General features: G+C 36.6%; 1 protein-coding gene across 1 annotated transcript; it reads left to right on the top strand.

Moving 5' to 3' along the window:
• The first annotated feature begins 855 nt into the window (after nucleotides 1-855).
• On the top strand, nucleotides 856-12537 carry LOC121442743 (putative P2Y purinoceptor 10). Its single transcript, XM_041644341.1, has 2 exons — nucleotides 856-887; nucleotides 11505-12537. The coding sequence occupies exon 2, from the start codon at nucleotides 11554-11556 to the stop codon at nucleotides 12535-12537; it is 984 nt and encodes a 327-aa protein (XP_041500275.1). The 5' UTR covers nucleotides 856-887; nucleotides 11505-11553.
• The last annotated feature ends 6304 nt before the right edge of the window (nucleotides 12538-18841 follow it).

Raw genomic sequence — 18841 nt, 5'->3', positions numbered from 1 at the left:
AAGAGATTTGTGTAAGTTTTTTTTTTTCAGAATTATTTTGAAACTTAGCAGAAAGTGTTGGTTCTAAGTGTGGTATTTACTTGCATATTTCTGAAGAACCTGTTGACACTGTGCAGAATCATCAAACTCATTACTCTGGAGGCCGACTCTGCAATCAACAGTGCTTTTCATTTATTTACAAGTGCATTTTTGAGCATTTATTTAATCACCCTTTGCCTCAGTTTTCAATTTTCATTCAAACAGCATTCTTGAAAATGCTTTGTTTGGAACACAGAAATAAACTGAAAGTAGACTTTGCTCTCAGTTTAGTAAAGGCACAATAAATATGCAAAACAAAGTACACAAAGTACACATTAAAATATGAACTGATGGATAGAGATGAGAACAATCTAGATTTAGTGGAAAATTTAAGCAAAGATAGTCCTGTTGTTATTTTTGATGTGTATTTTGAAGTTTCTTCAGCCTTTGCCTCCTGGAATTGAAAGAGCAGCAGCTTTCCAGCTCTTAGGTAAACTTTCTTCACATTTGGCTTGGAAATTTTATCTTGACACAAAACCTACTGGAATATAGTAAGAAAAACATCTCGGTTGTGGTGGAAGGAAACAAGGTGGGTAACAGTTAAGAAGGCAAGGATGTATTTGTTGTTTGTTCAGCACCAATGAAATAAAGACGAAATCAAACTCGACTAGCGTCATCTGCTCAAGGGACTTACCTTCGTTCTGTGCAAGTAAGGTTTCTGTGGTGAGACATCAATGTGCACAACTTCCTCTTTCAACACTAATTTTTTCAGTTATCAGCAGGATATGTGCATGCTGCCCAGAGTTGTACTTTTGTACTCCCATCTCCTTGCAAAGATACAAGAGTGCTTATCCCGGCTCAGAATCAGGGTAAGTTCTAGTCCAGCAACTGTAACTTTGTTTTTCCGTTTGTGGGAATTGGTGGAGACAGGAAGATCAGGAGAGGAACAGATGTGAAGTCAGTGTTTTGAAATGGTCTCTGGTTTCTCATCTCGGATTCTTACAGGAGAAACAAATGCGATTGTCTTTGAGTCTAGTCAGAGTTCAAGGTGAAATTTAATGCTGTCAGCCTCCACTGTTACAACAGCAGTATTGTCTTATGTGATATAACTTACCACTTGCTAAAGGGGCTTTCTGTACAGTGGACAAGGAATGGCGTATGACCCAAAAGGTAAATACAGTGTTGCATTCAGACTCATTTAGGACAATTTGACAAACTTAGCCAAAAAGAGGATATGCACTTCTGCTGTGTATAATCTTTATATTTACATAGGAAATACATATATTTATATAAATATATAAATTATATATGTATATTAAGGTTTATACTCTTAATAGTAAGCTTAGCTTGCTTTGATACTGAACCAAATAGTATTTTCCCCTAGGATAGAAGAAGAGTGACAAATGACATATCTCAAAAACTAAAAAGGCTGTGCAGATAAAAATCCCTCACAATACAGTTGGATTTTCCAAGAGTCAGTGAGATGAAATCATTTAAGACCACTCAGGTAATTCGTGACAGAATTGCAGCTAGGAACTGAGTCTTAAAACTCATGTTTTTCCCCTCTAGAAGACTGTGACTTTCAGAAATATTCTAAATCTACCTATGGCCCTTTCAATTTTTATATTGGAAGAACAATGTATCAGATGACTTTAGAGTGTATTCAAAGGTGTTCCTTGATTCTCTAAGAGGAAATTGTTGTCCTATGCTAAGTCCTTCTAGATAGAAGAGTCAAATGTGGGACATGTATATTTTCAGTAATTGCTCTTAGGAGTGGAACTAGCAGTAGTGACTCAAAATCAAACACTCTGGGGAATGCTTTAAGAGAAATTCTGTGCTTAGCTGATCCCAGAAGTAGACTTAGAACAACGATAATGGCTTTGCCCTGTTTTTTTTAGGAGGCGATGATCTCAATTCTCAGAATTCTCAAGTGAAGAATTTTATTTTGCTTGTTTAAATAGATGCAGAGAGTCATTGTCATTTCTATCAATTAGAGAATTTGTGTAACTAAAATATGGTACACAGATAGGTGATATGCAGATATACTTAGGTTGCTAATTGTCTAAACTATACTGATAATCAAGTCATAGATTTAGGACCGTTGCTTTTTGTAATGGTTCCTGTTAAAAACAGTCCCTTCTTTGGTCAAACACAGTTTTTTCTAGAGCCTAACTGATAAAAGTTGTTTGATTAAAATTGTATAGACTACTAAATCCTAGTAGTAGAGAAGCAAAGACCTCCAAGTGAATTTTTCTAGAAGTTGGGATTGTGCTTAGTGGCTGTCTCTGTTTGAGATAAGTGAATTGGCTTCCCATGAAGCCCTGTGTCATGGTTCTACCACACAACACAGAAATGTTTGCTGTTAAACCACACTATGGCCAATTTTCATCATCAGGGCAGTGTTTTGGTAGGGAGTTCTAAATTTTATTTTAATTATCCAAAAAGTTTACTTACGTATGTGTCAGATCAGGATTTTAAAGCTATTGTTTTCTTCCCAAAACATAAAAAAAAATAGTGTAGGATTGTTGTTGATTGTAGGAACCAAATCTTAGATCAGAACAATCTACCCCATTGCACTGGTACTTTCTAACTATTGTATATTCAGTCACCAAGAAGATTGTAGATCTGTACTTATAGCAGTTTTCTTAGAGGAACAGTAATTTTTTTCACTTATATTTAGTCCTTTCTCTTTTAAATTTCTCTTCCTCCAAGATGACAAGGCTGCAGACTATCCCTTCTACCAAGGAAAATAGAAGTAATTTTGATAAGCATGTTTGTTTAGTTGTGCTGGTTACTTAAAGTTAAGAGGTTAAAAAGCGAAGGAAGACTGAGAAGGTGAAGACTCATAGAGGTGATACTCAGGGAATGAACTGTCATGTTGATCCTAGAACTGAATTCCCATACTCAGAGTCCAGAGCTTAGAAGCTTCAGGAAAATGGGATTACTCATTTGAGTGCTAATTTCCCTAACTTTCAGTTAAATGATATCTTGTGATAGAATGATTTGTAATAAAAAAAAATATATCATTCAGTAATGATTTTTGACAATCAAATATACATATCTAAGTATATATGCTCATAGGGGTAGTGGCTGCACAAGGACCAGGAAGTGGCAGTGTGAGTAGTGTTAGGGGTAGTATCCATACAGACAAGGTAAGTTAAAGTTAGAAAGGAGTTAAAGCCCATTGAGTTCAATTGTCTTATTTTAACAATAAAGAAAATGAGAGTGACAGACAGGAAAGGGGGCTTATTTAGGTAAAATAGAGAATTGGTATTTGATTAATAAGATCCAAGTCTCTTTGATCCAAATCTAGTATTTTTAAAAAGATGGTCTACTGTTGTGAGTCTTCCCTATCCTATACATCTTGATCAACTCAGCACTCCAGTTATCAAAAATAAAATTAAAATGTCCCAGATTTTCTATCTGCAATCTACTATGATTTGAGTTCAAAAGTGAAACTTCATAAAAAGCTTCGATTCTGATAGCATACTAGCCTGACACCTGGAGAGAAGTCATTTGCCATATATCTTTAGTGCATATACATAAAAGTGCTAGAGCTAGGTCCAAGAATGCCAGTGTCTTTATCTTGAGGAGAGTATATTTCATATAAATGGAATTTAAAGTGATTTTTCCATGCAAGAACTTGTTTGGAAATGGAAAGTTTTATCTTTCTCTAGTTTTATGACAAATCTTATTACAAATCAAATTATAATTATATAAGCATGTTTGAGTTGTCTCTTTCTGAAAACTGGACATTAATGTAGTTTGATAGGAAGGGGAGCTTGAACTCATCATTAGTGAATCAAACTAAAAATTTGATATAAATATGTATTTTGAAGCAATACTTGTTTCTACAAAACTATACTGCTAGATGATCAAATTCTACTTAAGCAGATCAGGTTCTGGTTGGAAATAGAAAGCCGAAATTTTAGACTTCAAATTTCTTTGGTGTCCTGATTTCTAGAAATCTAACCTCATCTATCTCAGGAGCAGAGACTGAAATATTGCTATTGACTGGGAGAGTAAATCCTGGGACAGACGCAAGAAGTCAACTTTCTTGTTTGCTAGCATATGCCTACACTACATACTCTTAAGTTCCTACTGCTTGTCTAGACCTTTGTTAAATAGACTAAATTATATTTAAATGCCTAAGATACAGAATATTCATATACAAAAAGTGCATTTTCTTAGTAAAATCTGTAAATATAGTTTGAAGAAGAAAGTCAATGTATAGGTGCCCAGTCCCAGAAATAAAAAAAGAGCATCAAAGTAGGCCTTTGAGACAGAGGAGATTATTGATCGCTGAGATGAGCTCCAAAGAAAGGTTTTTAATCACAGAGAGTATATATGTTTGCTGTATCGTGTACAAGTTCTAATGACACATTTTAGAGTGGAGTTTAGTGTTTACGTTGGAGAGAAACATCCCTGAAAAAGACAGGAATTGATGAAACGTGATAGAGTGCAAATTTCAGAGGTAACATTATAAGAAAGGGAAATTTTATATTTTTTCTAATAAAATGGTCTTTGACTTTCAAGACCTAACCAATATCTTCTCTGACTTTTATTTGAAATTATAATTTTCATGTCTTACCAAGTTTAGAGCTTATTCTTTATCACTTCAACTGCTGTAGTGGTCTGAAAGAGCAGTTCCGTTGATGATGTGCTCTTTTGTGGTTTTAGTACTGAATATAAAACTTTCCACACATTGCTGGCAATCGTGAACTGTTGATCAATCTACTTATATGAAAATGACTTGACTTCCTGTGGGCCGTCTTTCCAAACTAATGTCCACAATGTTGCTAGAGGGATCACTGTGAACTTCAAGTATAGTTATATCAAAATTCTTATCAGAATATTTCAAGGATTCTATCTTCCCCTAAAATTCCTTCAAAATCTTTCAGGTTATAGCACCACCTGTCTCAATCAGTTTTCCCTTAAGTAGATTCTCCTACGCTATACCTGTCACAGTCTAATCCTAATCACCAGCTTGGGTAAAATGAGTATTACCCTGTTTTTATACCTTGGGAATTATGATTGTTATTCATTCTCACTCAATCCCCCTCAAGTCCTTTCTTCCCTTACATCGTATTTACCCTCAAAACTAATAGCTGAAGCTGCTTTATTGTTCAAGTTTCAATTACACTCATCCTCGATCCAGCCTTTCTTTCTCTTTCTACAGAAATACCTTCGGTACATCTTTTACAGCATGGTTTAAAATTTATTATGGTGAATTACTCTATGTTCTCTCCCACGTGACTATAAACTCCTTCTATTTAATTTTTTATTTTTATGCACACGCATGTCTGTGAATAACATGCATGTCTGGTGCATGTAGAAGTCAAAAGAAGACATTAGATCTCCTGGAATGGAAGTAATGTATGATTGTTAGCCTCCATGTTGATACTGGAAATCAACCTCAGGATCTCTGCAAGACCAAGTGCTCTAAACTGTTGAGCCTTCTCTCCAGTCCAATGAGATTCAAACTTCTTGAGCTTTTCTGTCAAGTAAATTCTTCTCCAGAATTTATGATTCAACTCCGATATCCTCAATAATTATCATATATAATATATACATAAAGAAATATATGCTTGCTAGATTAAAATGCAAATTAAGTCCAGATGAATCTCATTAATGATAATTAAAGAATACCGGCATGATTATGGAAGTCTTTGTTGAAAAGACAGAACTACACCTCAGTTTTGAAAGATTGCTACAATATAAATAGAATAGTCAACAATTCAGGCAAACTAAGTTTAACTTTACCATTTCTGCATAGACAAACTCAATTTTCCTCCCCAAAACTGTCCCTATAGAGACCAATATGAGAGTATAAACATCTTAGCACAAGTACCATCTTCACTCGGTTGAGATACTGTATATCATAGAATTTCATAGAACGAGGGTAACATGGTGCACCGATCATTAAGAGGTCTGATTTCTGATTCTAATTCTAGAATAAATAACCTTATGACCTAGAACAAGGCACTAAATTTTTATTGAATACATCAGGTAAAACTATGTTAGAGGTATTACTAGTATCGATTGTACTTACCTCATAGAGATAAAGATTCCTTGTTGCCATGCCCTTTCACTTCGAGTCATGTAACACATTGGTTTTTACAGATATTTTAGAGATTTTTTTCCACTCATTTCTTTAAAAACTTCCAGTAATGAGCTTTATAAGGATAAAATTTGTGAAATTTTTCTGTTTTATATAAAATCCATCCCATGAGTCATAGCGTTGGATTCTACCATAGTCCTCAAAAGTGCATGCTTGTGGTGGGGGGGGTGGGGAGTTAAATACACAACGTTAGTTCCCTTTTATACTTACTAAGTGTCAAGAACTTTGGGATCTGCAGATTCAGTCTCTTCACTGCCTTTCAGAGTCAAAGTGCAGAAAAGAAGCTAATGAAATGAGGCAAATTTACTTATCTGTGATATGCTTATAAAATTCAATGACAATTAATAAAATAAAAGTATAAGAAACCACGAGAAGCATATTACAAGGACTGCTTTTTTTTCTGAAGTCCTGCTGGCAGTGTATAATCTGAGATAGCTTGACTTTTTCTAAAGGATATGTGTGACCACCTGTGATTTCTAAATTGATTAGTTTATTCTTCTTTTAAGCCTCTACAACTATAACTTTCCAGAGCAGTAAAATAAAGGGTACATACTGGGAAATCTAGTAATCCAAATGAACAGACAGATTTTAGGGAAGCAGCAGGTAATGACCTCAAGGTTTCCATTTTTTGCAAAATGCATTGAGACAGGAGCTTTGAACAGCTCACATACAAAACTATTTGAATGCTTAGTAGCTACATAGTGATGAACAAAATATCTTTTTATGGCACAAATGAAATTATAACAGAGTGAACTATGTAGTACATAAATGTTTAAGTGAGCCCTTACATTTCAAGTGTTAATGCTACAAAGATTAAGACTGAAGCCCATGTAATGATAAGTTCGATTACCCTGGAAAATCAAATGGAGAAGGGTTCTCCAACTTACAAACCAAAACTTTACCAAGATGTGTAAAGACGTGGAGGGAGGACATTCTAGATATGGGGAGCAACAGATTCAGAAAAGGGAAGCACACACTCAGGAATGAATCATGAATTTCACATCTCTTCATGAGACAGGAACCAAAAATATGTCTAGGTTAAAGGAGAGCAATGGTGGCAGCTTAAGTAAGGAAAACTACCCAGAGACACAGGGCTAGAGAGGCCCAGAAAAGGCTAAAGAAGCAGTAGTGATTGAGAATGGTATCAAAGACAGAGCCAGAGAGGGAACACATTCGAACACTTGACATTATTTTCTTGATAGATTTTTAGATTACTTTTATTTTTTAAATTTCAGAGTGACACAAATTCTTCAGAACAAGCTAAGTGTTCCTGTTCCAAGGTATTATATTCGTGCTGAACAGCAGCAAAAAGTTCCCCATCTCTCTCAGCATGGAGACATTACAGTTAATTTTCACTGAAGGGATTGAGGAAAAACTCTTCCTATTTTCTCTTCTGTTTGGAGAAGAGGAGAGCTTTGGTAACCAGGTCATGAGAATCACTAAATTCATGAGTGAATTTCTGAGTTATATATGTGCCAAATTTAGAGGCACAGAAACCCATAAAAAAAAAGGTACAAATGGGACATGAGCTTTCTGTTCTGGCTGAATTGAGTTCTGTTGAACTCAGAGGAGTGATGAGAACATGCTCTGTTAGTAAGTGCAGCCAACTGCACCAGGGAAGCAAAAACAAACAGCCCTGTTTGCTAAGTGCAAAAGCGGAAGTGCAATTCGACTGGGCGTGAGCTGTTCTGAGTTCTTGAAATTGTGTGCTGGTCGCTTCCTTAGCAAAGTATGTGTGCTGGTCGCTTCCTTAGCTGGTAGCTTCCTCTGACAGCCTCTGCATGGGTAACAGGTGACAAAAGAAGATTTACTTCTACTCCCTTCACTATGGCAGATGGAAAACATCACTGGTGAACTTACCACATCATAACATTAGGCCTCACCTTCTAAAGTTTCCAGAGTACCACCAGCTGAGGCCACAGAAATTAACACAGGAACCTATTTACTATTGAATCTGTGAAAATGGTGGATAAGCTAGCAACATTTTAAAGTCACACCTAGTTACAGGGATGCAAAGAACAAATTGAAAATACCTTAAGACTTGGAACAACCCTGCAAAATTTGCTTTGTTACTTCTGTGGTAGTTTAAATAAGAATGGCCAACCCTCCACCCTTCAGTTCCAAAGAGTAGAAGTATTTGGGAAGGATAAAGATGTGAGGCCTTGTTGGAGGAAGTGTGTCACTGGGAGTGATCTTTGAGATTCAAAAGCCCAGGCCAGAACCAATCTCATTCTCCCCTCCCCCCACTTTCTGCCTGCTGCCTGTGGACAGGGTATATAAATAAGACTCTCAGCTACTTCTACAGCTCCATGCCTGTTTATTTCTCACCATGACAGACGACCATTTCCCAAGTTTTTAAAACTGTAAGGAGATTCTAATTCTCTAGTTAAATCATTTCTTTTTCCTTCTTTTATTTAAAATTGGGGACTTCATTTTGTTTCTCTTTTTAAATAAAATTTTTCATTTATTTTAAATACCAACCACAGTTTCCCCTCCCTCCTGTCTTTCTGTACCCTCCCTCCTCCCCTAGTCTACCCCTCCCCATCCACTCCTACATTCAGTAAGGGACAGAACTCCCATGTGAGTCAACAAAGCATGTCATATTACACTAAGTCAGGACGAAGCTCCTCCCCTTCATCAAGGCTGGGAAAGGAATCCTTGCATGGGGAATAGGTTCCAAAAGGCCAGCTCTTGTGCCAGGGACAGACAGGTCCTGATCCCACTGCTGGGGGTCCCCCAAACAGATCAAGGTACACAACTGCCATACACATGCAGAGGTCCTATGTTGGTCCCAGGCAGGCTCCCTAGTTGTTGGTCCAGAGTTCGTGAGCTCCCATTAAATGATTTCTAATAATTGCCTTAGTAATGGTGTCTCTTCACAACAATAGAACGCTGACAAGAAAACCTGTAAATTCACTAAATCTTTCTGAACATTAGTTTCCCCATCTATATTACTACTAATAATAATTTATAATAATGATAATAATAAACAATAATTTATGCAAATAATTTATTTAAATAAAACCTGTGACAACTTATTTTGCTGATTTTGATGTATATCTTTGATAGTTGAAATATGACTTCCCTTTTGCCTTTGAATTACTCTCCATTCTAAGTTATCCACACATACACAAGATTAACTATTCATTATGACACATCACAGGTTGTAGGCCAAGCAGATTTATATGAGAGATGAGGGAGGAAAGTGAAAGTACTTGGATTCTTTTCTGTCTGAGAAATCATCACTTGGGGGTCTGTTATTTTATTCCATCTCTGTGTATTGCAATGGGACTAAAAATGGTATCAGAACACATTCTTCCACAAATAAAGAGAGCTAAAAATTACATCACTCTATTGTAGTAAATATACTCAACACAAAACAGAATTAAAATAAAAATGCAACCAGCTACATCATGTCAGAAACAAGCCCGGGGCATGCTTGCTTGATTTCCCTTTTTTATGATGATTACTTTAATGAATACAAAATTAAATCTTAAGTTGTTTTACTGTTGCTAGGGTAATGTTCACTGTGACTATTAGATGATGCATCCATTGCTGATGTTGTTCTAGTATAAAATTCTTTTAAAATTAAGAAAAATATTGTTTGAGATTATAATATAATTACATCGTTTCCCTTTTTGCCTTTCCTTCCTCCTACCCCTCCCATACCTACCTTTATTTTCTCTCAAATTCAAGAACTTTTTGTTGTTAGGTGTGTCTGTTTCCTCCTAAATACATAAATATAACCTTCTCAGTCCATATAATGATACTTGTATGCATATATTTTCAGGACTAACAACTTGGAATTGTTTAATCAGTTAGTATTGCTCTTCCCCAAAGAATAGTATTTCATTCACTCTTTGAATTTCTTAATTCCCTATAGTCCTTCATCTAGGGTTAAGGCCTCATGAGTTTGTCCCCATCCACATTGGCATGTCTATTGGTGGTATATTTTTTCAGTTCTTGTTTAGGTAGTCATGTTGATGAGACTTCATGAGTATACATTCTCTGACATTTCTAAGAGATACAATCTCACAACAAACTTCCTATGGCTCTTACAATCTTTGCACCTCCCTCTTTCTCAGTAATCTTTGAGTCTTATGTACAGGAATTGTTTTGCAGATGTATCTTTTAGGATTGGGGTTCACTACTCTACATTTTTGTTGGTTGTGGTTTTAATAGTCCCTGCCCATTGCAAAGAAAGTTCTCCTTGACGAGGGATGAGGGATACACTTATTTGTAGGTGGAATGAACATTTAGAATGTAATGAAGGACTTTGCTGGTTTAGTGAAATATCAGCTATAGATTCTCCTCCAAGGTTCATGACTTCATTAGCCAGGCGTTAGCTGACTATGTTTCTAGTACCAGACATGATTTCCCTCTTGTTGAGTGGACCTTAAGTCTAAGTTAGAGAGCTGTTGGTTGCCAGCAGGATTGCACCCATGGGATTGTTGTGTCATGCTGGTTGTTGCTGTGTTTCATAGGCAGTATAGCTATCAGTTGCTGTCTTTCTCTGGAAGTTTGCAAGGTGCCTATTGGTACCATGAAAGCTAGTCTTAAAGGAAAAGGATTTCAGGTCAGATACATCTCATGTTTTCTAGGTCCAGTGTTGAAGGTGCATGGTGCCTTCAGCAATAGATACTTACCTTCCACCTCTTAAGCAACGACAACAACAATAGCCTATGTTTTGGGAATCTATTGGACAACCCCGACCAACAATTCAAAAGAGGCTTCTCATGCCTGGCATTGGGGTTTTGCTAGATAGTCGACGGTTCTTGCAAGGAGTATTGTCAGCCTGGATAGAAACATTTTATTTAAAATATATATGTATACCGACTTTCATGTATAATGATATAGAATTCTTCAGAGAGGGAGACCTGAGCACTATACTTCCATGATTACAGTAAGAAAGTAATCATAGTTCACTATCTAAACTCATACAGTATTGAAGTGTTTCATGTAAACTGAGAATGGAACACAAACCCAGGGAGTTAGGCCAAATTCAAGAGTACTGCAGAGTAGCAAGCTGTTATGATAAACTAATGAGGACATCATATTTCCAGGTTTACCAAGTCAGTTAGATCATTTTCTATGCTGGAGAACCAAGATAAGTAATATATTAATTGCCACAATGTCTTTGCCATGGTAAAAGCAATATAATAAATATGTCAAGGCACATTTCCATTGTTTCTTAATGGATTTACTGTGTAATGTTGGGCAAGTAGTGCATATTCATTGAGCCTCCACTTACATATATGTGAGCTGTCCCTAGTTGGAATATTGTATATCTCATTATAAAAGTGAGTCCTAAGTATCCACTGAAGTATTACTTAACCACTGTGCTTTTTAATTTTTGTTTGGACAGGAGCAATATTTCCAAAGCTCACCTTGATGAACATATTGAGATATTCAAGATGGGCAGCAATAGTACCAGCAGTGTTGAGAGTAATTGTGGTGTAAATGTGACATTTCAGTACTCTCTGTATGCAACCACCTATATCTTCATATTCATCCCTGGACTCCTGGCTAACAGTGCAGCCCTGTGGGTCCTGTGGCGCTTCATCAGCAAGAAGAATAAGGCCATCATTTTCATGATCAACCTCTCCGTGGCAGATCTTGCTCATATCCTGTCCTTACCTCTCCGGATTTACTATTATATCAACCGTAACTGGCCATTCCCGAAGGCACTTTGCCTGCTCTGCTTCTATGTGAAATATCTCAACATGTATGCCAGCATTTGCTTCCTGACATGCATCAGCCTTCAGAGATGCTTCTTTCTCCTCAAGCCATTTAGAGCCAGACACTGGAAGCGTAGGTACGACGTGGCCATCAGTGTTGCCATCTGGGTCGTCGTGGGGTCTGCCTGTTTGCTATTTCCCATCCTGAGAAGTGCTGACTTAGCTAATAACACAGATTCCTGTTTTGCTGATCTTGGCTACAAACAGATGAACCCAATTGTTATGGTCACAATGATTACAATTGCAGAGCTGGCTGGATTTGTGATTCCAGTGATCACCATCGCATGTTGTACCTGGAAAACAACTATATCCTTGAAACAGCCACCGATTGCTTTCCAAGGAATTAGTGAGAGGAAAAAGGCACTGCGGATGGTTTTCATGTGTGCTGCAGTCTTTGTCATCTGCTTCACTCCTTATCACATTAACTTCACATTTTACACCATGGTAAAGGAAAGTATCATTACCAGTTGTCCCATTGTCAAAAGTACACTGTATTTTCATCCTTTCTGCCTGTGCCTTGCAAGTCTCTGCTGCCTTTTGGACCCAATTCTTTATTATTTCATGGCTTCAGAATTTCGTGACCAACTATCTCGCCATGGCAGCTCCGTTACCCATTCTCTTCTCATGAGCAGGGAGAGTGGTTCATCAATGGTTAGCTAAAATGAAATAATTCTTCAGTTATTATTCTCTTTACTTATGCTGTTTGGCCTGTTCCAAAGGTAGAAAGTGCCAGACAAGCAATTTCTTTAATTGAACATTGGAAATAGCAAAAATAACTTTTACTGTGTGATGATTGTGGTCACAGGGTTGTGCCGCACACATGATCAAGGCACAATGTTAAAAAACTTGGGAGAAGAAAGGAAAGTGGGATCCATCTGCTTCTAATTTAAAATTCATGGCATTTTTTAAATTACAAGTCCCAGACCAAGATTTTACAAATGTTCCCAACCAAATATAAGTTGAATGTATTTAAAATTGTCTTTTGTAAATAGAAAAGTCCCGAAATGCATGATGCATATTAATCTTTACAGAAACGCAAATGTCTTCCATGGAATAATTTTATTTCTGAGTGGAATAAAAATTTCAAGTCTTTCTAAGACATAAAACACAGGTGAAGTGACAAAAAAAGTTAAAGCAGTCAATCTGCACTGGAATCTTGCTACTGAATGAAGGGCATGTAAATTCACTCCTTGAGCATTTATAGATGTCTATCATTTTCTGAACTGGTAATTTCCTATATATTTTTAAAAATAACAAGTCTTCTTACCTTTCTAATAGAAGTGACAAAAACAGAAAAGCAAATACAAAGGCATAAATGTAATATCATAGAGTTTAGTTAACTTGTCTCAGGATTAACAGTTAGGTATACATGGCATATGCTTATATTATTTATTCCCTCTGCTTATACTTTTATATGTATTATTTCAATACTAAGTTTGAGCTGACTGCCGAAGACACAAACTGAAGATAAGGACAGGAGATAAAGATCATTTTAACACAATTTTCTTAGTCTCATTGGAAAATCCACAGGTTGTGGATTAGCATGATTCTGACAATAGAGTCTTCTTTGATAAATATTTAGTTCTAATACTGTAAGGATCTGCATAGTCGCAATTAGAAGAAGTCCAGTAGTTCAAAGTCAATCTTACTGCTCAATGTAAGTCATGCAAATACCATAAAAACAAGGCTAGAAAAACTGAGTTACATTTTAAGAAATGTAGGTTTCTGTTTTAAAATTCTCTCATTTTTAAATTCATAAATATTACTACATGTCACCAAGCAAAATATCAAGATTTTTCAGTTTTCAAAACTCACAGAATTACATTAGAAAGAGCAAAGTATCATCACATTGTGAATAAATATGACAGGAATATGTGAGCTTGTTTTATTTTTTTCTGAATGCTGTAGATATTAGTTTAAGTATTCTTGTAGAGGATTTAAATACACGGGATTCCTCAGCTTCTCAGGTTGACAATTCAATTCACTGGTATTTTAGGTCCAAAATTTACACAGACATTTAGTCTGCATGCAAGAGAAGGAAGTGACAGTCCTTATAACATACCTTTGTGTAGACTACCTAAAAAAGAGGAAGAGACCACCAAAAGGAGGAATAAAAAGTAGAGTTCTTGGGCATGAGATACTTCTGTAATTATAAAGTAATAAAGAGTTTTTTACTTGGAAGTGTGTGTGTTTTATTAACCAGAATCTGCAGGTACTGTTTGCAGAGGGTTCTCAATGTGTCTGGGATTAATGGTAGCATTATCACAATCACTCTACCCACTGTTTCACTCTGAAGAGATGACTTTTCAAGAAATTCAATCACATATTCTACTATATAGTCTTTGTGGAGAATAAGAAAAATCAGCTCTCATAGTTTGCATTTGATATGTCTCCCTGCAAGTGTTGGGAGAAAAGTAGTGCTTTCTGCACAGTTTGTTGAATAGCATGTGAATTTAACTTTCATTTTGGCCTTCATTTAAAAGGAATATTTGGGCTTTTTTTTTGTTGTGAATTATGTGATAATAGAGGATAATGACAATGTCTAAGCAAGCAAGGATTTTTTTTCGAATTTCAAAGGCTGGAAAACTTCACATAATGTCAAGGCGGAAGGTGATAGTGATTGAAATAATAAGAATATTTTAAAAGAGGAGCCTGAAACCCAAGACAAGGTGCTCACAGTTAGTGATTCAATCTAACTTTCCATGTTAAAATAAAAAGCAATTAGCAAGGTTAATTTAAGGTATTAGAGAGGGTAGTAACTATGATAGTTATGATTATGTTTATTACAAACATGTGAGGTAAGAAGTAGGGGACAGCAAGTCATACAGTCTGGAACTGGCCCTTTAAAAAAATCAATTCTAGTTGTAACTGCTTTCTAGTATCCCCAAATATCTGTAAGATAACTGCTAAACTCCACTTACAAACCACATTGACTCCTATAACACTGACTACTTCTGGTAGTTTTGAAAAAGATGTAAAGAATATTTTAGCTCATAACTATATATATGTATATATGTGTATATATATATATATATATATATATATATATATAATGTGGTTTCTACATTATTAGATATGCTCTCTACTTTTTTAGGAGAAAGGGATTTTATTTATTTGGAGCATTGTTTGCTATTTTATTTATAGAATAGTAAATGCTAGAAAAGCACACAGGTATAATAATATTTTTCATTTCACTATGTGAGAATAACAACGTTTGTCAATGTTCTCCTATACCAATGTTGGAAAAAGTAACACAGAGTATTATAGTTTGAATAGAAAATAAGAAAGAAGTAATTGATAGTTTAAAAAAGTAAAGGTTTAAAATAAGAAAGCCTCAAATGCCAGGATCAGATCTGGAGTTTTAAGTGGTCAAGAGATACAAGGCTCATAATTAAAATTTTGAAAGTATAAATAATGTTGAGAATATAAGAATATAAACACAATCCTGGATATATATATATATATATAATCTTTTACTCATTCATTCTGAGGTTTAGCTTCTATAGGCAATTTCACAAACATATATTTGAGTAATGAGAGTAATGAGAGAGATACAAAAAATAACTATTGTCTATTATTCTGTATAGATATATGAGGGGCTTAATATGGATTTTCTCAAACTGATCTTCTTTTTACAATACCATCATGTATGTATCACAACTACTTCCAGTTTACAGAGTAGAAAAAAACAAAAAAGACGAACATCCTAAACAATAGCATATGCTCCTAATCACAACGAAATTCACTTCTTTGTATGTTACCTGAAAAAACAAAAACAATGATAACTCAAAGGAAGAGTATATAGTTAACGAATTACTGGCCCAAGATTTTTAATTCTGGAATTTGAAGCTTAGAGATGAAGTCTTTAATCATTATACTTTTAGACAGCATGTTATTATAACTGATAATTTATTTTTATATTTCATTTTACATTCCCTCCACAGTTCTTCCCCCAACCCTTCTCCTGACCCCCCCAGCCCACCACACCCACTCCTCCCAACAGGTAAGGGCTCCCATGAGAACTCTCTCAGCTCATTTGTTTTTTTTTAATTAATTAATTTATTTATTTATTAAAGATTTCTGCCTCCTCCCCGCTACAGCCTCCCATTTCCCTCCCCCTCCCCGAATCAAGTCCCCCTCCCTCATCAGCCCGAAGAGCAATCAGGGTTCCCTGCCCTGTGGGAAGTCCAAGGACCATCCACCTCCATCCAGGTCTAGCAAGGTGAGCATCCAAACTGCCTAGGCTTCCACAAAGCCAGAACGTGCAGTAGGATCAAAACCCAGTGCCTTTGTTCTTGACTTCTCAGCAGTCCTCATTGTCCGCTATGGTCAGCGAGTCCGGTTTTATCCCAGGCTTTTTCAGACCCAGTCTAGCTGGCCTTGGTAAGTTCCCGATAGTACAACCCCATTGTTTCAGTGTGCGGGTGCACCCCTTGCGGTCCTGAGTTCCTTGCTCGTGCTCTCTCTCCTGCTCCTGATTTGGACCTTGGGATTTCAGTCCGGTGCTCCCATGTGGGTCTCTGTCTCTGTCTCTTTTCATCGCCTGGTGAAGGTTAATATCCAGGAGGATGCCTATATGTTTTTCTTTGGGTTCACCTTCTTATTTAGCTTCTCTAGGATCACGAATTATAGGCTCAATGTCTTTTATTTATGGCTAGAAACCAATTATGAGTGAGTACATCCCATGTTCCTCTTTTTTTGTATGGCTTACCTCACTCAGGATAGTGTTTGCTATTTCCATCCATTTGCATGCAAAATTCAAGAAGTCATTGTTTTTTACTGCTGAGTAGTACTCTAATGTGTATATATTCCATATTTTCTTCATCCATTCTTCCATTGAAGGGCATCTAGGTTGTTTCCAGGTTCTGGCTATTACAAACAATGCTGCTATGAACATAGTTGAGCATATACTTTTGTTGTATGATAGGGCATCTCTTGGGTATATTCCCAAGAGTGGTATTGCTGGGTCCAGGGGTAGGTTGATCCCAAATTTCCTGAGAAACGGCCACACTGCTGCAGGAGGAAGCTTCTCCGAGGATGATTGAGGAAGGCACTGATCTATGAGTACAAGACAGTGTCATTGGAAGCCATTCTATTGTGATGTAATTATTATTGTTTAGAAAAGTAGTATTTGGTTTTACCTTATGTCTCTAGGCTATCTAGTTTCAGGTTCTTGGTCACCCAAACAGTGTCAGGTATGGGTTCCATCTCATGGAGCGGGCCTTAAGTCAAACCAGATTCTGGTTGGTTCCTCTCACAAGCTTTGTGCTACCATTGCCCTAGCTCATCTTGCAGGCAGATCACCACTGCAGATCAAAGGGTTTGCAGCTGGGTTAAAGTTTTCACTTCTCCTTTTGCAGCAGGCAGAGGATCTTCCTGTACCAAAGCATGTAGGGGTGAAGGCCTTATATATGTGCCAGCTCGACTTCTGCATGCCCAAACATTTGTACAGGTGTTGTCTTCAGCAGCTGGGCCTTGTCGTCCATTTCTGAAGAACAGCCCGCAGTCTTGGCAATAGTCTCTAATGTTTGGGGGTTTCCATGGGAGCCCTTTGGCCAATAACTCAATTAAATGTAACCCAATCCCAGCACTGGTAGTTTTGTCTGATGACAAGAGATGGCCAGTTGGAGATCTCTCTTCCCTGCTATTTTGTGATTTCATTTACATCACCATTATTTATTTTAGAGAGTTTCTATTCCATCAGGTTTTCATATTACCCTTCAAATGGCCCTTAATTTTAGCTATCTCTCCCCACTTGATCATCCTGTTCCAGTTTTCCCCTCTCTATTCATCCAGAACTATTTATTCTACTTCTTCTTCCTAAGGAAATCTGTTTGTCAACTCTGTCCCTTACTCTATACTTAATCTCTATTTTTTCTACGGAATGTAATCTGGTTATCATTGGCTTAAGAGCTATAATTAGATACATACCATATCTGCCTTTTTGACTTTGAGTTATATTCATTTACATGCAATTTTTTTTTGATTTTTCAAGACAGGGTTTCTCCGTAGCTTTTTGGCTTCTGTCCTGGAACTAGCTCTTGTAGACCAGGCTGGCCTCAAACTCACAGAGATCCGCCTGCCTCTTCCTCCTGAGTGCTGGGATTAAAGGTGTGCTCCATTACTGCCCGGCAATTTACATGCAACTTTTGTGATTTCATTATTTAAATGGCTGAAAAATATTCTTTTATGTAAATGTACCATATTTTCTGTCCTCATTCATCTCTTGAAGGACATCTAAGTTGATTCTAATTTCTGGGTATAATGAATAGAGTAGCAATGAACATGGTAGAGTAAGTGTTCTTATGGTAGGATGAAGTATCCTTTGCATATATGGATATAGTTGAATTGTGAGATAGGTCAATTCCCATCTTCCTGAGGAACCACCACACTGATTTCTATAGTGGCTGTACAAGTTTCTACTTCCACAAGCAATGAATGAGTGTTCCCCTATTTCATATCCCTGCCAGAATGAGCCATCATTTGTTTCATTGATATTAGCCATTCTAATGGGTACAAAATGAAATCTCAAAGCAATTTTGATTTGCATTTCCTTGATGACTGGGGATGTTGAACATTTCTTTAAGTGTTTTTCATCCATTTGAGTTTCCTCTTTTGAGAATTCCTTGTTTTGATCTGTATTCAGTTTTTAATTGGGTCATTTAATAGGGTTAATTTGTTTGCTTGATATTTAGTTTTTTAGTTCTTTATTGAGTATTAGCCCTCTACTGGATGTGCAGTTGACAAAAATATTTCCCCATTTTGTAAGCTGCTTTAGGGGCATTTGATTTGTAGTTTAATAAATAAAGCTTGCCTGAGGATCAATGAGTACCTACTGCATTCCTGGAGCTTGGGTGGTGAGCTTTACTCACATAGCTGGAGTTAAACATAACTCTCTCATGTTGGAAGAGGCTGAGCCAAAAGACAAAGCCACAGTGTTATTCCTAGCCACCCTACTTCACAT

The sequence above is a fragment of the Microtus oregoni genome, unplaced genomic scaffold (assembly GCF_018167655.1).
Source record: "Microtus oregoni isolate MIOR12 unplaced genomic scaffold, Mior012 000094F_ref0000399, whole genome shotgun sequence".
Classification (NCBI taxonomy): domain Eukaryota; kingdom Metazoa; phylum Chordata; class Mammalia; order Rodentia; family Cricetidae; genus Microtus; species Microtus oregoni.
This window is presented reverse-complemented; position numbering and strand designations above follow the sequence as displayed.